The sequence below is a fragment of the Rhincodon typus genome, chromosome 2 (assembly GCF_021869965.1).
Source record: "Rhincodon typus isolate 14 chromosome 2, sRhiTyp1.1, whole genome shotgun sequence".
NCBI lineage: Eukaryota > Metazoa > Chordata > Chondrichthyes > Orectolobiformes > Rhincodontidae > Rhincodon > Rhincodon typus.
Window position 1 is genome coordinate 1,830,440 of NC_063333.1, and position 18,223 is coordinate 1,848,662.

Genomic DNA, 18,223 nt, shown 5'->3' on the forward strand with positions numbered 1-18,223 from the left:
TGATTCCCTAGCCTCTTCAACCTTTCCTTATCACTAAAATTCTCCATTCCTGACAATGTTCTTGTGTATCTTTTCTGTCCCAAATGTGATCACATTATTCAAGTGATGTGGTGACCAACCTTGTACACGGTACTTTAGCTCTGGTTTAATTCATGTTTTGCACATTCTTAGCATAATCCCCCTTGCTCTTGTACTCAAGGCTTCACCAAATAAAGAAGAAAAACAATTGCTTTTCTGCAGCACTGTTCACAACGACCAGATGTCCCAAAATGCTTTATGTCAATTCAGATCTAAGCTTATTGGGGAAATAGAACTTGAGACTCCTTTTCCTAGTGGATAGAGTTTATTGACTACTCAGTCATATAGCTCATTGCACTGTGTAGTCACTGTTGTAGGGTTGGAGGAGAACGAAATAATTCCACAGAGGCCCGGTATCCTATCACCAAGTTACCTGTTATTTACCCACAAAGAGTCCTTGACTCTGGCACAGACTCTTCAGAGTCAGCTCTCAGAGTGCCAGTGTCTCTGAGATTCCTATTTATATCTCTCAGCCAGGGCTTCCTGTTTGGACCAGGTTAGCAGCCCCAATCAGGGAACCCATATTCTATGAGGTCTCATATTTTATGAGAGTCTCCTGCATACTTTCTTAACCACCTTATCTACTGACCTTCAGAGACCTTTGGACAAGCAATCCAAGTTCACTCTGTTCCTCTGCACTTTTCACTTACTGTGAATTCCTTTGCCATGTTTACCTTTCTCAAACATACTACCTCACACTTCTCTGGATTGAATTCCATTTGTTAGCACCTGAAGCCAAACCTCTGAACCATTGATTGTAAACACAGCGCTGACTCTAATTCTCACCGTAACTCGCAAGGTGTAGTCCAACTCGGCTGTGTTACCAGCTGTCACTCGGAGGCAGGAAACAAGAGTCTGGGAATCCGAGATGGATGTCACTCGGAGGCAGGAAATAAGAGTCTGGGAATCCGAGATGGATGTCAGAACCCAGGATCTTGAGCATCTGGGATTGATAATGATTGGGGGGAAGCCGGAAGAGCTTCATCTTTTGTTTCTAGATTCTGCTGCCTGGAAGAGTAGTGCCTGGAAAGTCAATATCCTCTCCCTTAACATGCCTTGTGATGATACTTCTGGAATATTCCCTTGTGTCATGGACCAGACCAGACCCCCTCAAAATATTTTAAGAAGGTAGCCTAGACCCTAACTTATTTTAAAGGGTAGATGTGAAGTGCCGTGTTCCAAATGTGATGCAACTGGTCAAACTACTCAATGTTAAGCAAAGCACAATTTAGTTAAAATACAAACAAAAGAATCTAGCACAACTTAACTGTTGGAAAACTTATCAGAATAATAGATACAGTACCCATTACTAATTAACTGTTCCAATATAGTAAGATCCCATAAACACACCCCTTGCCAAGAAGGTAAATTCAGACACAGATTCACAAGCCAGGAGGAAACAGCATCAAGAGAGATTTCAGAGAAGGTGGCATAGGGAATCATTTTACTGAAGCTCCAACTCTTCTGGGACCCCAAACAACCTCTAACTGCTACAGATAAAAAAAAAACTAGGAACCCTGGTCTGTGAGAACTGACCACTGCCCTTCCATTGTTACAACTATTTCAAAAAACAACATAAAGTTCTCCTAAATTGTTTACTTAGGCTATCTCCAGTAGCCAGTTTTTTTTACCCCTGACTTTACAACCTCTCTTCAAAAAACACCCAGGACAAAATAACCTTTCTAAAGTGATAGCATCATCACACTCGGGATTCCCTGGTTAAACAGTGACCCCAGACAACTCTGGATCATTTCTCCCCAAGATGACAATTCTAGAACATGCGCCCCTCCCACCAGCTGCTGGTTCTTGAATATTCCTCCCCAGGCTGCCTGTTCCAGAACATTCTCTCAGGCTGCCTGTTCTAGAGCTAACATTTCTGGAGCATTCATCTCACCCAGGAGTAGGTGATGGCCTAGTGGTGTTCTTACTGGACTGTTAATCCAGTGACCTGGCTAACATTCTAGGGACCTGGGTTCAAATCCCACCATGGCAGATGGTGGAATTTGAATTCAATAAATGTCTGGAATTAACAATGACCATGAGTCCGTTGTTGATTGTTGTGGAAAAACCTACTCACTAATGTCCTTTAGGGAAGGAAACTGCCACCCTTACCTGGTCTGGCCTACATGTGACTCCAGCCCCACAGCAATGTGGTTGACTCTGAACTGCCCTCTGGGCAATAAATGCTGCCTGGTCAATTTCGCCCTCATCCTGTGAGTGAATAAAAAAACGGTATCTGACTCTACTACCACTGTTGGCAGTGCATTCCACACACCTATCACTGTCTGTGATAAATGCTGCCTGGTCAGCGACACCCTCATCCTATGAATGAATAAACATAAAGGACCTGTTGCTCCAAGTTATGATTTGAGTGTTCAGATTTGGATCTTCCATGTAGCTGACGATCCTTGTTCTCTTTCTGTTCTCTGCCTCACACTCTCTAGGTGGCCTAATCACGAGAAACAAATTGGGGATTTGGCAAAGCGGCTCGGGTTCAAACACATCTCGCTGTCCTCGGAGGTGATGCCCATGATCCGTGCTGTCCCTCGTGGTTACACAGCCTGTGCTGATGCCTATCTGACACCATGCATTAAGAAATACCTCAATGGGTTCAGTGCAGGATTCCAGGACAGTCTCAAAGTAAGGGGGTTATTTTGCAAAAAAAACGTTCTTTTCTAGATATCAGTTTACAGAAAATCTGTTAAAACTTCTCGTGATCCCCCAGTATTGACCATGTGTGTGTACGAATGTGGTTTTACTTGTGTGTGTGCATGTGAGTGAGCATCTGTACACGCATGGAGCACGGTGACTTCGTGTTCATGTTACTGAATTAACATTAATTCAGGGGCTCAGGCTAATGTACCTGAGAAATAAGATTTAATTCCACTTTGGCAGTTTGGAAATTTAAATCTGATTAATGAGAAATAACCTGGAATATAAAGTTAGCCTCAGTAATAGTGATTGTGAAACTACCAGATTATTCTGAGGTAGAGTCACTGGACCTGAAACGTTAACTCTGACTTTTTTCTTTACAGATGCTGCCAGACCTGCTGAGCTTTGCCAGCAACTTCTGTTTTTGTTTCGATTTTTATATTGTAATAATAAAGTCTGGTTCACAAGGGCCTTTTAGGGAGGGAAATCTGCCATGTCATTCATGATGCCATCTGAAATGGCCCAGCAAGTCATTCAGTTGTATTCCTAAAGCTGGCTCATTACCAATTTCTAGAGGGCAATGACAACTGAGCTGACCAGGAATTCTCCAAGCCTGTGAATGAATAAAAACAATACGCATGTACGTAGTGGGAGTGTGTGGGAATGTGGAGATAGTAGTGAGAATATTTGGGTGGTTATGAAAATCTACAAAGTGTGAGTGTGTGTGAGAATGTGTGAGTCTGTACAGAAATGCACGCACCTCTGTGGTGTTGTGACCTGAGCTGATTGAAATAACTCCACAGAGGCCGGAATCCTGTCACCAAGTTAGCCTTTATTTACGCACGACAGCCCTTGACCCTGCAGCCTCTTCAGTGTCGGCTCTCAGCATTTCTGACATTCCCTTTTTATCTGTCAGCCAGGGCTCCCTGATTGGACCAGATTAACAGCCCCAATCAGGGAACTCATGTTCTTTGAGGTCCAGATGACTGACCTCGTGACAATCACTAGTGATGTTATTCCTGGACAGGCTGGACCTCACCATGTAACCTGGCGTCATTGATCCTAACTTTGTTCTTTTTAACTGTGGAAGTCAGTTGCTGAACACTTTCACAAGAGGCTGCCACTGTACCTTTAACACATTAACAAAACAAAAAACGTTGGAAAAATTTTGGTGCAGCTATCAGGAATGGATTCAAATTCCTATTCCTTCTATCCCAGCAATATCCTTATAAACACTCAAACCTTAGTGATGAGCTACCACTCTCTCTACACTGAGGCTTTTTGCTTAGACTCTGGATGGTACAGCTGCAACCAGTTTCCTTTTGGTGAATTTCTGTGCGGTCCCTTGATGTTTTATCCCTCTATCTGGTATCTCTCCTCAAGACACCTTAAACAAACAGTCAACTGAAATAAACTATTGCATTATTTTCAGACTAACTATGTGAGGTCCCAAAACATAGTGGCCAGCAGACCTTCACTCTCTCTGGGTTGCTTGACCTTTGTCGTTGACTTCCTGTTAGTAAGCCACAGCACTGTGCTTTTCCTCCACCTTTTATACTGCGATGAACTGTTCACCTCAAAGGTTTGAGACCTCATTAAAATTCATGCAACCAAAACAGACCTCCAGATCTCTCATTACCAAACCACAAGAACGCTCAAAAATGAAACTAAACTATGTCTGCTGTTTCTTAACACACAAAATATAAACTCAGCTTAAAGTTATGCACTGTTCTTAACAGTAGGATTGTGTGAGTGACTGTGGGAATGTGCAGGAAGGCTGGCGTTACTGAGCTGCAACTGTAATCTACTACAGGGAGGGTACCCATTCTCACAAGGGAGAGTAAAGAACCGGAGAAAGAGTTAGTAATCTGGGATGTCTCCCAGTGACTGACCGTTGCTGGTGGAGGAACCTGTGTTCCTGCTCAGCAACATCCATGTGGATAATGTGGGAAAGCACTCTGTGTTAGTTTAGGACAAAGTGTAGATTCCTTTGGCACTCTCAACGCCGATGCTGTTTCACTCTAGGATGTCCGGGTGTTGTTCATGCAGTCTGATGGTGGGCTAACGCCGATGGAGCGGTTCAGTGGGTCTAGGGCTATCCTCTCAGGTCCAGCAGGAGGTGTGGTTGGCTACGCACTCACCACATGCACAGGCGGCTGTACAAGACCGGTCATCGGCTTCGACATGGGCGGTGAGTGACCACCTTCCTACCCTTCAATCTCCGGCTGAGGAGCAACAGCACCTTCTCATTTTGGGATCACAGCGCCCCTGTCCCCCATCCCAGATGATGGTGACATTCCATCCAGGGAAAATTCACCACCCTTCCCAACGTGTGTGCACGCACACAGATGCACACACACACCATTGTCAAACCCTCTCACTGGTGACTCCTCCTCCTCCCCTCCATCCCCCCGCCCCCCCCCCCCCCACCCCATAGTATCATGTTCCCCTTCCGGAGTGACATCTGCCCAAAGACATTCTATCCCACCCTTTGATTCCAACGAATGTCCCCCAAACCCCCCTCAAGGGAAAATAAACCATTTCCTCCCTCCAATTCCAAAAGAGACATACTACACCTCCCCCTTGAGGTAAATTCCGCCGTCTCCCTCCCCTAACCTCGGATTTTGCTTGTCATTTACCGTGCCTCATGAGCCTCCAAAACCGCACCCCCTCCCCGCCCCAACCAGGCTGATCTGATATTGTCTGCCCCCCTCCCCACAAACAGCATTTGCTTGCACTGTTCAATGGAACATTATCAGGCCTTCCCCTGGCCCCATTATCAGATTATCCCGTGTACCCTTAAACCCCTTCCCTTGACAGTGGGAGAGAAGTGCTGCAAGTCATCCTCAACTGGATGGGGGTGGGGGGACGTGGTGTTGGTGGGTGCTTGCTTTCCTTCACCTCCACCTGACCCAGTCAACTTCCAGTCACCAACGCTGCACCCCGTCTGATTCCAGGCACATCGACAGATGTGAGCCGCTATGCAGGGGAGTATGAGCACGTGTTCGAGGCTACAACCGCAGGAATTACCATCCAGGCCCCTCAGCTCGATGTCAACACTGTGGCAGCCGGTGGGGGCTCCATCCTCTCCTTCAGGTGAGCCGGGCTTCAGTGTTAACCTTCAGCTCTGCAGCAGCTGACCCTGGGTTCACTCCTGTTCCCATGGGCCAGCTCTGTGTTTTTTATGGTGTCTGATTGGGACAATTTATGGTATAATGGTAATGTCCCAACAGCAGCTGGAGGAATCTACGCAAATAAATGTGGAATAAGGAGACAGTCCCAGTGATGGTGACCATGAGATGCGCTTCGATAGTTGTAAAAACCCAATCACATTTACTAATGTTCATCAGGGAAGGAAATCTGCCCTCCTTACCTGGTCTGGCCTACATGGCCCACCGCAAAGTGGTTGGATCTTGACTGCCTCTGAAATAACCTTAGCAAGACACTCAGTTCAGGGGCAGGTAGGGGTGAGCATAAAATTGGCCATGCCATATTCCATTAAATAACTTCTTAAGAAGTCCCAACTATTGGATGAGAGGTGCTTCAGGTTAACAATTATAGTGGAGTTTATTGGGAAATGAAAAGGTAATTATTTGGGAAGTGAGGACATTGGGAATATTCCCTGACTGGGGGATATGGCAAGTGATGTTCATAAGGAACTGGTCTGTGCTATCACTCTCTATTCAGTTTATCATTCTTGACCTAACAAGGTAGATGAAGGAATGTGGGACTGACATTTGAAGTTTGGAACTGGAGGGTTATGAGATGTCAAGAAGAGAATTCACAGAGAGTACTGTTACAAAGTTGGATAGAGTACTTCTGGATTGGAAGGCAGGATGTTAGAATTTGGTGTTTGTAGAATGCTGGGGGAGAAAGCATTGCGTGGTCCCTTTAAAAGATGATGTGCTTTTTCTGTGCTTAGAGATTTAAAATGAATGACTGTGAGCAGCAGCTTAAATGTTTACAAGTATACAGAGTGCACCCAAATTGAAACATTTGTATTGGGAGGCCATGCAGTTTGCAGGCCAACCAGCAGATTTTACCAAGACAACAAGCTTTAGTATTTAGCCAATCAATTTGAACCAGACACTAGGTACCAAAAATCAATTAAATTTAAATCTGGATGGTTTTGACAACATAGGACCAATCCTATTGTAAGAATTATTGATATGTCATCAAGGGTATAATAGAAGGGGGCAGTTAGACAAAGTCCCAGAGATAACTGCCATCCGCCAGAGCCAACGGCCCTCAGCTCTCAAGAGAGAATCACTGGCTCTCACAGACTCCTCTATGTCTTAGAGAAAGCACCATCTAAATAACAAAGGTACCCATAGCATAACTAGTTAATATTCCTGACGGAAGAATCGATGGAGAAGGCATAGAACATTCTGGAAGACATGTCACCTGCCTGTACATTTCTTTAATTTTATTTTATATAAGGGTGACTTGTATTTATTGGAACAGCATAGCATTAGAATCTTGCTTTGTTCGGAATAGTTAGTAGTTAGAAGGGTTTATTCGGTTTGTCAGTAGTTTAGTTAATTTGTTCCCTGTTAGAGTTAGATAAATAAATTGTTGATTGTAAAGTGAGTGTCGGGGATTTATTTTATTTAACCACTAGAAGTTGCTGAAAGGCAGGTTACACTACTTTTTACATCCCTTTTACAGATTATAGGGCAAGGCACTCCTCTTTAGTTGTATTAGTTTTAGTTCTTGGTTGGGTGGGGTGGGGTGAACCCCTGCTTCGTAACACTGCGTAGATTGTTGGGACCCAGGGCTACATCTTGGGCCCTAAGTATGGTGGGCCTCTTCTGGGCCAGCAGCAGAGCTGGGCAGCTCCTGGGGGAAAGCACTCACTTTAGTAAATACATGGAATGGCTAAACTTGAGGATGAATGAGAAGCAAAGAGAGAGGAGTGCAGATAGCTCTTAACAATTGTGGAGTTGGAGGAGATTTCAGAGATAGAGAGGGGTGAGGATATGGAGGGTTTTTTTTAAACAATGTCATTTACAAGAAAGTGGTCCATATTGGAGTGAAAGCACAAGGAATATTATAAAACTGTGTGTGTACCTACGAATGTGTTTCATTGTGTCTGTTAATTAGGGGAGTGAGCCACATCAGTGACTTGCAGTCCCAAGAACGGGAGTCACTGTCAGACTTTAACTTGCTGCTTTTCTGACACATTATTCTGTTCCAGGTCTGGACTGTTTGTCGTTGGTCCGGGATCAGCCGGAGCTCATCCGGGCCCCACCTGTTATCGGAAAGGTCAGTAATGGGCTGCGAGCAAAATCTCGCAACTGTATCCATCATCATGGAAATATTCACACGTTCACTTCAAATGCTGGGATCAACCTGTATGTTGTAGCACTTATCCTGTAACCCATTCCATCACTGGAAAAGGCAGATGAGCAAAGGCTGCACTCTGTTCGCAACAAATGACAACACCTTCCAATCACAAACCATTTCAACTCCCCCTCCCACTCCCTGGGCGACATGTCCATCCTGGGCCTCCTCCAGTGTCACAATGACACCACCCGGAAACTGGAGGAGCAGCAACTCATATTCCGCTTCAGGAGCCTATAGCCCAATGGTCTCAATGTGGACTTTACCAGTTTCAAAATCTCCCCACCCCCGCCTTCATCCCATGACCAACTCTCCCTCTCATCCCCACCTCCTTGACCTGACACAACCTGTCCATCTTCTCTCCCACCTATCCGCCCCCCCACCTCACTGACCAGTCCCCACCACTGCTTACCTGCACTCATCTATAACCATCCCACCTACCTTCCCCAGGCCCACCCTTCCTCTCTATTTATTTAAGAGCTCCCTTCCCCCTCCCCCATTTCTGAAGTAGGGTCCCGACCCGAAACGTCAGCTTTCCTGCTCCCATGATGCTGCCTGACCTGCTTTGTTCCTCCAGCTCCACACTGTGTTATCTCTGACTCCAGCATCGGCAGTTCTTACTATCTCCGAACAAAGGTTAGCCCAGATGAGGAGTTCACAGAATGTTTTCAGGCTTGTTTCTTAGAACAACATGTTCTGTAGCCAACCAGAGAGCAGCGTATACCAGACCTGATAGGAATAAGGATTGATTAATTAGTAAACACATAGTGAAGGTGCCCTTCATAGCTGTGTTCAGCGTATGATTTACATTCACTTTAAGGAACGCAAGAGTAGAGATAAGACTAGTATTTTAAACTTAAAACAAAGGCAGTTATGAGGAGAAAGGTGGTGAACTAGGAATCTAGAATCCTGGTTTGGGACATTGTTTGAATCCTACAATGCAGATGATTAAATTTGAATTGGAATAAAATGCTAATCTAGTGGTGACCATGGAACCACTGTCAGTTGTCCCAAAAACATCCTCTGTCTTTCATTATTGTCCTTCAGGGAAGGAAATCTGCCATCCTTACCTGCTCTGGTCAACATGTGACTCCAAACTCACAGCAAATTACTTGACTCTTAACTACCCTCTGGGCAATTAGGGATGGCAATAAATTCCAGCTTATTCAGTGGCAGCCAAAAGCCTAAATGATTTATTTTAACTGAAGGCAGAGCTAACTAAAGTAATCTGGCAAATAAGGTTAAGAAATAGGTTGTTAGAGATATAGTGGCAGATTTTTAAGGGGATATTTCAGATTACATGGAATACGTACATTCCAAAAAGTGAGAAATGAATCCAAGGGGTGAACTTCCAATTTGTGGTAAACCATGAAAGTTAAAGGTAGTGTCAAACTTAAAGGGAAAGTTCTGAAGAAGGGTCCAGACCCGAAACGTCAGCTTTCCTGCTGCTCTGATGCTGCTTGGCCTGTTGTGTTCATCCAGCTCCACACAATGTTATCTCTTAAAGAGAAAGCATGTGTTTCGACAAAGATGGGGGAGGGGGGGGTTGCGGGGGCAGTAAGAAGATAGGACAGAATACAGAAGGCAAGTAAAGATTGATTAAAAGATTAATGAGGAGGGAATAATTAGAGTGTGAGAGAAAACTAGCTAGAAATATAAAAACAGTAAAACATTTTCTCAATATTTACACTTTAACAATTAGCAAAGTGAGCTTTGGGCCTATAGAGAGTGAGTGTAGGGAATTAATAATGGAAAAATAAAGTGCCCGGGTCCCAATGGACATAGAGTTATAGAGTCATACAGCATGGAAACAGACTGTTAGGTCCAACTAGTCAACCATGGTCCCAAACTCAACTGGTCCCATTTGCCTCCATTTGGCCCATATCCCTCCAAACCTTTCCTATTTTTGTACCTGTCCAAATGTCTTTTAAATGTTGTAACTGTCTACAAAATCATGAGTGGTATAGACAGGGTGGATAGCAAGAAGCTTTTTCCCAGAGTAGGGGACTCACTTACTAGGGGTCACGATTTCAAGGTGAGAGGGAAAAGGTTTAAGGGAGATATGCGTGGAAAGTTCTTTACGCAGAGGGTGGTGGGTGCCTGGAACGCGTTGCCAGTGGAGGTGGTAGAGGCGGGCACGATAGTGTCATTTAAGATGTATCTAGACAGATACATGAATGGGCAGGGAGCAGAGGGATACAGATCCTTGGAAAATAGGCGACAGGTTTAGATAGAGGATCTGGATCGGCGCAGGCTTGGAGGGCCGAAGGGCCTGTTCCTATGCTGTAATTTTCTTTGCTCTTTGTACCTGCAACTATCACTTCCTCTGGCAGTTCACTTCCTCTGTGTGAAAATGTTGCCCCTCAGGTCCCTTTTAAGTCTTTCTCCTTTCACCTTAAAAATATGCTGTACAGTTTTGAATACTCCGACCCCAGGGAAAAGACCTTTGCTATTTACCTTATCTATGCCCCTCATGATTTTATAAAGCTCTATAAGGTCAGCCCTCAACTTCCTATGTGTCAGTGAGAAAGGTCCCAGCCTCCATCATCCTAGGGATATAGGGAAGTGGCTAGTGAGACAGTTGATGTGTAGAAATTCCCAGATTCATAGAAGGTTCCATTAGCTTGGAAATTAGTGAATGTAACATCTTTATTCAAACAGGGAGGCGCAGAAGATAACAATATAGTTCTGAAGATGAATCACCAGACTTGAAGTAACAAAGAACAAAGAAGATTACATCTCAGGAACAGCCCCTTCGGCCCTCCAAGCCTGCACCGACATGCTGCCCATCACAACTAAACCCTGCTAACATTCCGGGGACTGTATCCCTCCAGTCCCATCCTATTCCTGTATTTCTCAAGACACCCTTTAAAAGTCAATATAGTATGTACTTCCACTACCACCTTGCTGCATTTATACAAGGTCTTGGTGAGACCACACCTTGAGTATTCTGTGCAGTTTTGGTCCCCTAGTCTGAGGAAGGACATTCTTGCTATTGAGGAAATCCAGCGAAGGTTCACCAGACTGATTCCCGGGATGGCAGGACTGACATATGAGGAAAGACTGGATTGACTGGGCTTGTTTTCACTAGAATTTAGAAAAATGAGGGGGAATCTCATAGAAACATACAAAATCCTAATGGGACTGGACAGGCTACGTATGGGAAGAATGTTCCTGATATTGGGGAAGTCCAGAACTAGGTGTCGCAGTCTAAGAATAAGGGGTAAGCTATTCAGGATTGGGATGAGGAAGAATTTCTTCACGCGGAGAATTGTGAACCTGTGGAATTCTTTCCCACAGAAAGGTGTTGGGGCCAGTGCATTAGATAGATTCAAGAGGGAGCTGGACGTGACCCTTGCAGTGAAAGGGATTAAGGGGTACGGAGAGAAAGCGAGAATGGGATACTGAGATTGTGTGATCCGCCATGATCGTATTGAACGGTGGTGCAGGCTCGAAGGGCTGAATGGCCTACTCCTGCACCCATTTTCTACATTTCTATGTTACCTTTGTCTTAAAAACATTGCATTCACTGCGATTGAGGAAGGAAATTCCAAGGACACTCAACCTTCTGAGAGAAATAAAAGTTTCCCCATCTCTTGTCTTAAATGGGCCATTTTGAAACGGTGAGCCCTAACTGTAGGTTCTCCCATAAGAAGCAACATCTCTATTTATCCCGTTAAAACCCCACAGGTTATCAAATGGTTCCATTAAATCACCTCTTACTCTTCTAAACTCCAGAAAATATTGGCTCAGCCTGTCTTGCCTTTGCTCATAAGGGCAATCCATTCATTCCAAGCATTAGTTTAATAAACCTTCTCTGAACTGCTTCCAACACATTAACATCTGTAAGTACAGTGACCAGTACTATACACAGCACTCCAGCTACAGTCTCACCAATGTGGAGTAATCTGATCCGTTATGACCTTATTGAATGGTGGAGCAGGCTAGAGGAGCCATAGCTAATTTTATTCCTTCAAGTACTTATTGCTAATTCACATGATTGTAAATAGGAAAAGAGAGAGCCTGGAGAGGATTGAGTAGGAAACCTTTTGCTTTCAGCCCAAGCTGCTGAACACGTCATGAATATCCTACTGTAATAAAAACAGAAATTGCAGGGAAAACTCAGCAGGTCTGGCAGTATCTGTGGAGAGAAAGCAGAGTTTTCCCAGCAATTACTGTTTTCGTTTCTGATTTCCAGCGTCTGCAGAGCTTTAGTTTTGTTTTTGAACATCCTGCTTTGATGCATTGCACTGTTTAATCTGGCCCCTCTGGTCTTATTGGTTTCTCAGGAGGCCCACTTACCATCACTGATGCCAATCTTTGCCTCGGGCGACTGCTGCCAGATTATTTTCCCAAAATCTTCGGTCCCTCAGAGGACCAGCCGCTGTGGAAGGAAGGGGCTCTGAATGAGTTGCGGAAAGTTACGGAACAGGTCAATGCCTTTCTCTGTGACCAAGGCGATGAGGAGAAAGAATGTAGCCAAACACAGATGACTCTGGAAGAAGTTGCTCTGGGATTTGTCCGGGTGGCCAACGAGTCAATGTGTCGACCAATCAGAGCTCTAACTCAGGTACATCATGGCTTATTCGGATGGTGGTGAAACGAGAACAGGTACGCAGTGAGAGTAGATAGATCCGACTGTACAGGTACATCCATACAGGTTAGTTACAGTCCCACCCTAACCGGGCCCCAGGTCTGTAGCTTGGCCTTTAGCGCCTAGCTTATAAACCCAGAGCCAAAGCTGCTCGAGCTGTCAGCACGTACTGCAGGCATGTTTATCCTGGATCTCATTGGCATCCAGGAGTCACCACATTTCATTTCACACCCACATTTCATTTCATTTCGCAACACGTCATGTGTGTTTTAATTGACTACTTAATTATTTTGTTCAGTCATTTATTTTTATTTGATTAACCTCACCACCAGTTCCTGTTATATTTTATGCTTTGAATTGACCTGAATCACTTTGTACAAAATCCTACTTAAGTAATCAGATATTTAAGTGTTGTGAATTGTTACATTTTACAAAATACAGATCTTTCATTTACATACTTTACCAACAGCCAATCACTAGTTTCTTTTTATAACTGCTTAATATTTTAATAATTACCCCCAGGAAATCAAAAATACTGACCTGCTGCTCTCTGATATTGCTCTTTATCTGCCAAAGATCTCCAGCCTTGGTTCAAACTGCTGTCTCCTGATGTGCCTCTGCTAATGATCCCCACTCTCTGTTTAAACTTAAACTGGAGGAGCACCAATATCCTGGCAGGGAGGTTTTCTGGTGCCACTCGGGAGGGTTAAACTAATGTGGCAGTCGGTCAACATGTGGAGTGATTGAGGAGAAGGTAGAGATTAAGTGTAATGGGAAGAACAGGCAGGACCAGATTAATGAACACGGTGGGACTGACAGTCTGAAATGTATTTATTTTAGTGCAAGGTGTATAACAAGTAAAATGAGTTTAGAGATAGTAGGAACTGCAGATGCTGGAGAATCTGCGATATACAAGGTGTAGAGCTGGATGAACAGCTCATTTGACCCTCTGATGCTGCTTGGCCTGCTGTGTTCATCCAGCTCTACACCTTGTATATCTCAAAATGAGTTTAGAGCCTGGATTAGTACTTGGAATTACGATGTTACAGCCATCACAGAAACTTGTTTAAGAGAAGGACAGGACTAGTCGTTCAATGTTCCAGGGTTTAGATGTTTCAGGCCTGATAGAGAGGGATGAAAAAAAGGGGTGGGTGAGTTGCATTACTGATTAAGGAGAATGCCACAGCTGTACTAAGAGGGGACATCCTGGAGGGCTCATCCAGCAAGGCCGAATGGGTAGGACTCAGGAATGAGAAAAGTGCGCTCAGGATGATGGAGTTATACTGTAGGCCTCCCAATAGCCAGTGGGAAACAGAGGAACAGTTACATAAACAGATCATGGAAAGATGTTAAAACAACAGGGTTGTCGTGCTGGGTTGGGGTTTTAACTTTCCCAACCGTGACTGGGACTCCCTTAGTGCCAGGGACTTGGGTGGGGCAGAATTTGTTAGGTGTATCTGAGAGTGTTTCTGGAAACAATATGTGGACAGTCCAACAACAAAAACTGAAGTTGCTGGAGAAGCTCAGCAGGTCTGGCAGCATCTGTGTTTCAGGTCCAGTGACCCTTCCTCAGAACCTTCTGATTTTTTTCTTCGCGAATGCTGCCAGACCTGCTGAGCTTTCCAAGCAACTTCAGTTTTTGTTCCTGAGTATCAATATGTGCAGTTCTTTTGGTTTTTTTATAGACAGTCCAACATGGGAAAAGCCATACTAGACCTTGTATTGGTGAATGAACCTGGCTGGGAGATGAAAGTTACAGTGGGGGAGCAATTTGGTAACAGTGATCATAATTGTCTCCCTCCTATAAGAAAGATGTTGTTAAACTTGAAAGGGTTCAGGAGAGATTTACAAGAATGTTGCCAGGGTTATAGGGTTTGAGTTATAGGGAGAGGCTGAATAGGCTGGGGCTATTTTCCTTGGAGTGTCAGAAGGCTGAAGGTGACCTTATAGATGTTCAAGAACAGCTTCTTCCCTGGCGTTATTAGACTGCTGAATGGACTATCTAACTTCAAATGGTGATCTTGCTTTGTGCACCTTCTGTGCAGTGTAACCTTGTATGCCTCATTGTGTCTAAGCTCCCTATGATCGGCCTGTGCTGCTTGCAAAACAAAGCTTTCTACTGTACTTGGGCACGTGTGATGACAATAATTCAAATCAAATCAATATAAAATCATGAGGGGCATGTATAGGGTGAGAGCCAAGGTCTTTTTCCCAGGATAGGGGAGTCCAAAACTAAACGGCATAGGTTTAAGGTGAGAGCGGAAAGATATAAAAGGGACCTGAGGGGCAACTTTTTCACACAGACTGTGGTGCATGTATGGAATGAGCTGCCAAAGGAAGTGGTGGAGGCTGGTACAATTACAACATTTCAAAGGCATCTGAACGGCTATATGAATAGGAAGGGTTTAGAGGGATATGGGCCAAATGCTGGCAAATGGGACTAGGTCAGTTTAGGATATCAGGTTGATGCAGACAAGTTGGACTGAAGGGCCTGTTTCCATTCTGTGCAGGTCTATGACTCTATAAATCCTTAAGTTTTAAGATAGTTATGGATAAGGACAAAGCTGGTCCTTGATTGAAAGTGCTAAATTGGGTGAAGGCTAATTACAACAGTATTAGGTAGGAACTGGAGAAATTAGATTGGGGTCAGCTGTTTGAGGGTAAATCCACATCTGACATGTGGGAGCCTTTTAAAGGCAGTTTCACAGTGTGCTCGTATGAGGATGAAAGATGAGAATGGCAAGATTCAGGAGCCCTGGATGATAAGAGATATTGATAGTTTAGTCACAAAGGAAAAGAAAGCAATTATAATCTCAGGAAACTGAAATCAGAGGAATTTGAATCCTTGAGGAATATTAAAGAAGCAGGAAAGAACTCAAACAAGTAATTAGGAGGCCTAAAGGGGGGCATGATGCCCTTGGTGAGTAGGATTAAGGAGAATCCCAAGGCATTTTAGAGGTAAATTAGGAGCAAGAGGGTAACTAGGGATAGGGTAGGTCCACTCCAGGACAGAGGAGGGAACTTATGTGTGGAGCCAGAGGAAGTGGGTAGGGTCCTTAATGAGTGCCTCACATTGGTATTCATCAAGGAGAAAGACATGGATGGAAGCAAGATTAGGGAGGGCTGCGGTAATATTCTGGGGCATATTGATATTAAGAAGGAGGAAATGTTGGGTGCTTCGAAAAACAATAAGGTAGCTAAGATTTCTGAAGAAGGGTCCTGACCTGAAACGTCAGCTTTCCTGTTCCTCTGATGCTGCCTGGCCTGCTGTGTTCCTCCAGCTCCACACTGTGTTATTAAGGTAGCTATGTTCCCAGGTCCCGATGGGATCTAATCCAGGATACTGAAGGACACAAGGAAGGAGATTGCTAGGGCTTGACAGAGATCTTTGTATCCTGGTTAGCCACTGGTGAGGTCCCAGAAGACTGGAGAATAGCCAATGTTGTTCCTTTGTTTAAGAAGGGCAGCAGGGGTAATCCAGGTAATTACAGGCTAATGTGCCTTACATCAGTGGGAGGGAAATTATTGGAGAAGATTCTTAAGGATAGGATTTACCCACATTTGGAAAAGAATGGACTTCTTAGGGACAGTCAGCATGGCGTTGTGTGGGGGAGGTCTTGACTAACAAATTTCATTGAGTTGTTTGACGAAATGGTGAATGTGATTGATTAGGGTAAGGCAGTGGATATAGTCTACATGGACTTTACTAAAGTATTGGACAAGGTCCCTCAGGGTAGGTTGGTCCAGAAGATTAAATCACGTGGGATCCACAGTGAGTTGGTAAATTGGATACAAAATTGGCTTGGTCATAGCAGACAGAGGGTAGTTGTGGAGGGGTATTTTTCTGACTGTATGGTTGTGACCAGTGGTGTCCCACTAGGATCATTGCTGGGACCTCTGTTCTTCATAATATATACAAATGTTTTGGATGAACATATGGGTGGGCTGATTAGTAGATTTTGTAGATGATTTGCAGATGACGCAAAAATTGGTGAAGTTGTGGATGTTGCCTGAATTGGAATGTGTTAGCCAATAAGGAGACAGTGTACAAATTTGGCTGAGGGGTGACCTGAATAAAATGTGGTAAAATTATGAGAGGCATGGGTAGGGTTGATAGTCAAATCTTTTTTTACCAGAGTGGAAATATCAAATATTAGGGGACATAGTTTTAAAATGAGAGAGGGGAACTTTAAAGAAGATATGCGAGGTAAGTTATTTTACACAGAGGGTGGTAGGTACCCTGAACAGACTGCCAGGGGGGGTGATAGAATCAGGTAGAATAACGACATTTAAGAGGCATTTAGACAGACACATGAACAGGCAGAGAATAGAGGGATATGATCCATGTGCAGGCAGATGGGATTAGTTTAGAATGACATTATGGTCAGTGCAGGAATGGTGGTCCGAAGGGCCTGTTCCTGTGCTGTACTGTTTTGTGTTTTGAGCTGTCTCCTGATGCATCTTTGCTGGTGATCCCCGCTCTGTTTAAACTGCTCTTCCCTGATGTGTCCCCCGCTGTGTGGCTGATTTTATACCTCACTCCACTTTGCTGCTGAGTGTGGCATGGAGTGTGGCACTGTCTCTTAATATCCTTCATTTTCAAAAAGACTACGTCACTTGTGTGTGGGAGTCACACAGATATCTTTGATCATTTTCACTTGGGCTGTCTTCAGACGCACCTGAAGATCAGGCGCCAGGAGAAAACACCAGTGTTTGCAGTGCCCACCTAAGCTGGCATGCTAATTTTTTTTGTACTCATTCACAGGATGAGGGCATCGCTGGCCATACCAGCATTTATTGCCCATTCCTAATTGCCCAGAGGGCAGTTCAGGGTCAACCACCCTGAATTACTGTGGGTCTGCAGTCACATGTAGGCCAGACCAGGTAAGGATGGCAGTTTCCTTCCCTAAAGGGCATTAGTGACCCAGATGGGTTTTTCCGACAATTGACAATGGATTCACAATCATCGTTAGACTCTTAATTCCAGATACTTATTGAATTCAAATTCCTCCATCTGCTGTGGCGGGATTCAAACCTGAGTCCCCAGAACATTATCTGGGTCTCTGGATTAACAGTCCAGCGATAATACCCTGTAATGCTCCATGCCACATTCAGCCAGTCTCAACTGAGCTGGGCTGGACCTGTGACCAGAGTGGCCGACTCTCACTCACCAAAGCGATTCTTCAAAGGGGAGCTTGAGTCTGGCTTGGCCTTCCATTGCTGTCGAAGGGATCACTGTAAGGTCATCCTGAAGACTTTGCTTAGGATTCTTGATGTCAAGCCAGCACCTTGGGAGAAGCTGGCCCAGGCCCATTGCATCTGGTGCAACAAGAAAAGAAGATGCAGCCTCCTTCAAAAGCAAATGCACACCGGAGAGAAAACACGAGGTGAGGAAATCCTGAAGCATTGGCTCTATCATCCGCAATATCCTGTCCTATTCACTGTGAAACCCTGTGGTTCTGAGCACAGATTGGCCTTTGCAGTCACCTACATACTCACCAGAACATGACCAAACACCCCAGATGATGAGACAACATAGTATGGAGCTGGAGGAAC

The 18,223-nt window shown here is 44.5% G+C and overlaps 1 protein-coding gene across 1 annotated transcript in view; it reads left to right on the forward strand.

Annotated features, from left to right (window-relative positions):
* The first annotated feature begins 946 nt into the window (after positions 1-946).
* oplah (5-oxoprolinase, ATP-hydrolysing) overlaps positions 947-18,223 on the forward strand; it is a 69,418-nt gene continuing 52,141 nt past the window's right edge. Inside the window, exons 1-7 of the mRNA XM_048617539.1 lie at positions 947-963; positions 2,523-2,718; positions 4,756-4,921; positions 5,688-5,826; positions 7,928-7,995; positions 12,363-12,643; positions 17,275-17,378. Coding sequence (XP_048473496.1) covers positions 947-963; positions 2,523-2,718; positions 4,756-4,921; positions 5,688-5,826; positions 7,928-7,995; positions 12,363-12,643; positions 17,275-17,378 — 971 coding nt within the window. The remainder of the gene's footprint in view (positions 964-2,522; positions 2,719-4,755; positions 4,922-5,687; positions 5,827-7,927; positions 7,996-12,362; positions 12,644-17,274; positions 17,379-18,223) is intronic.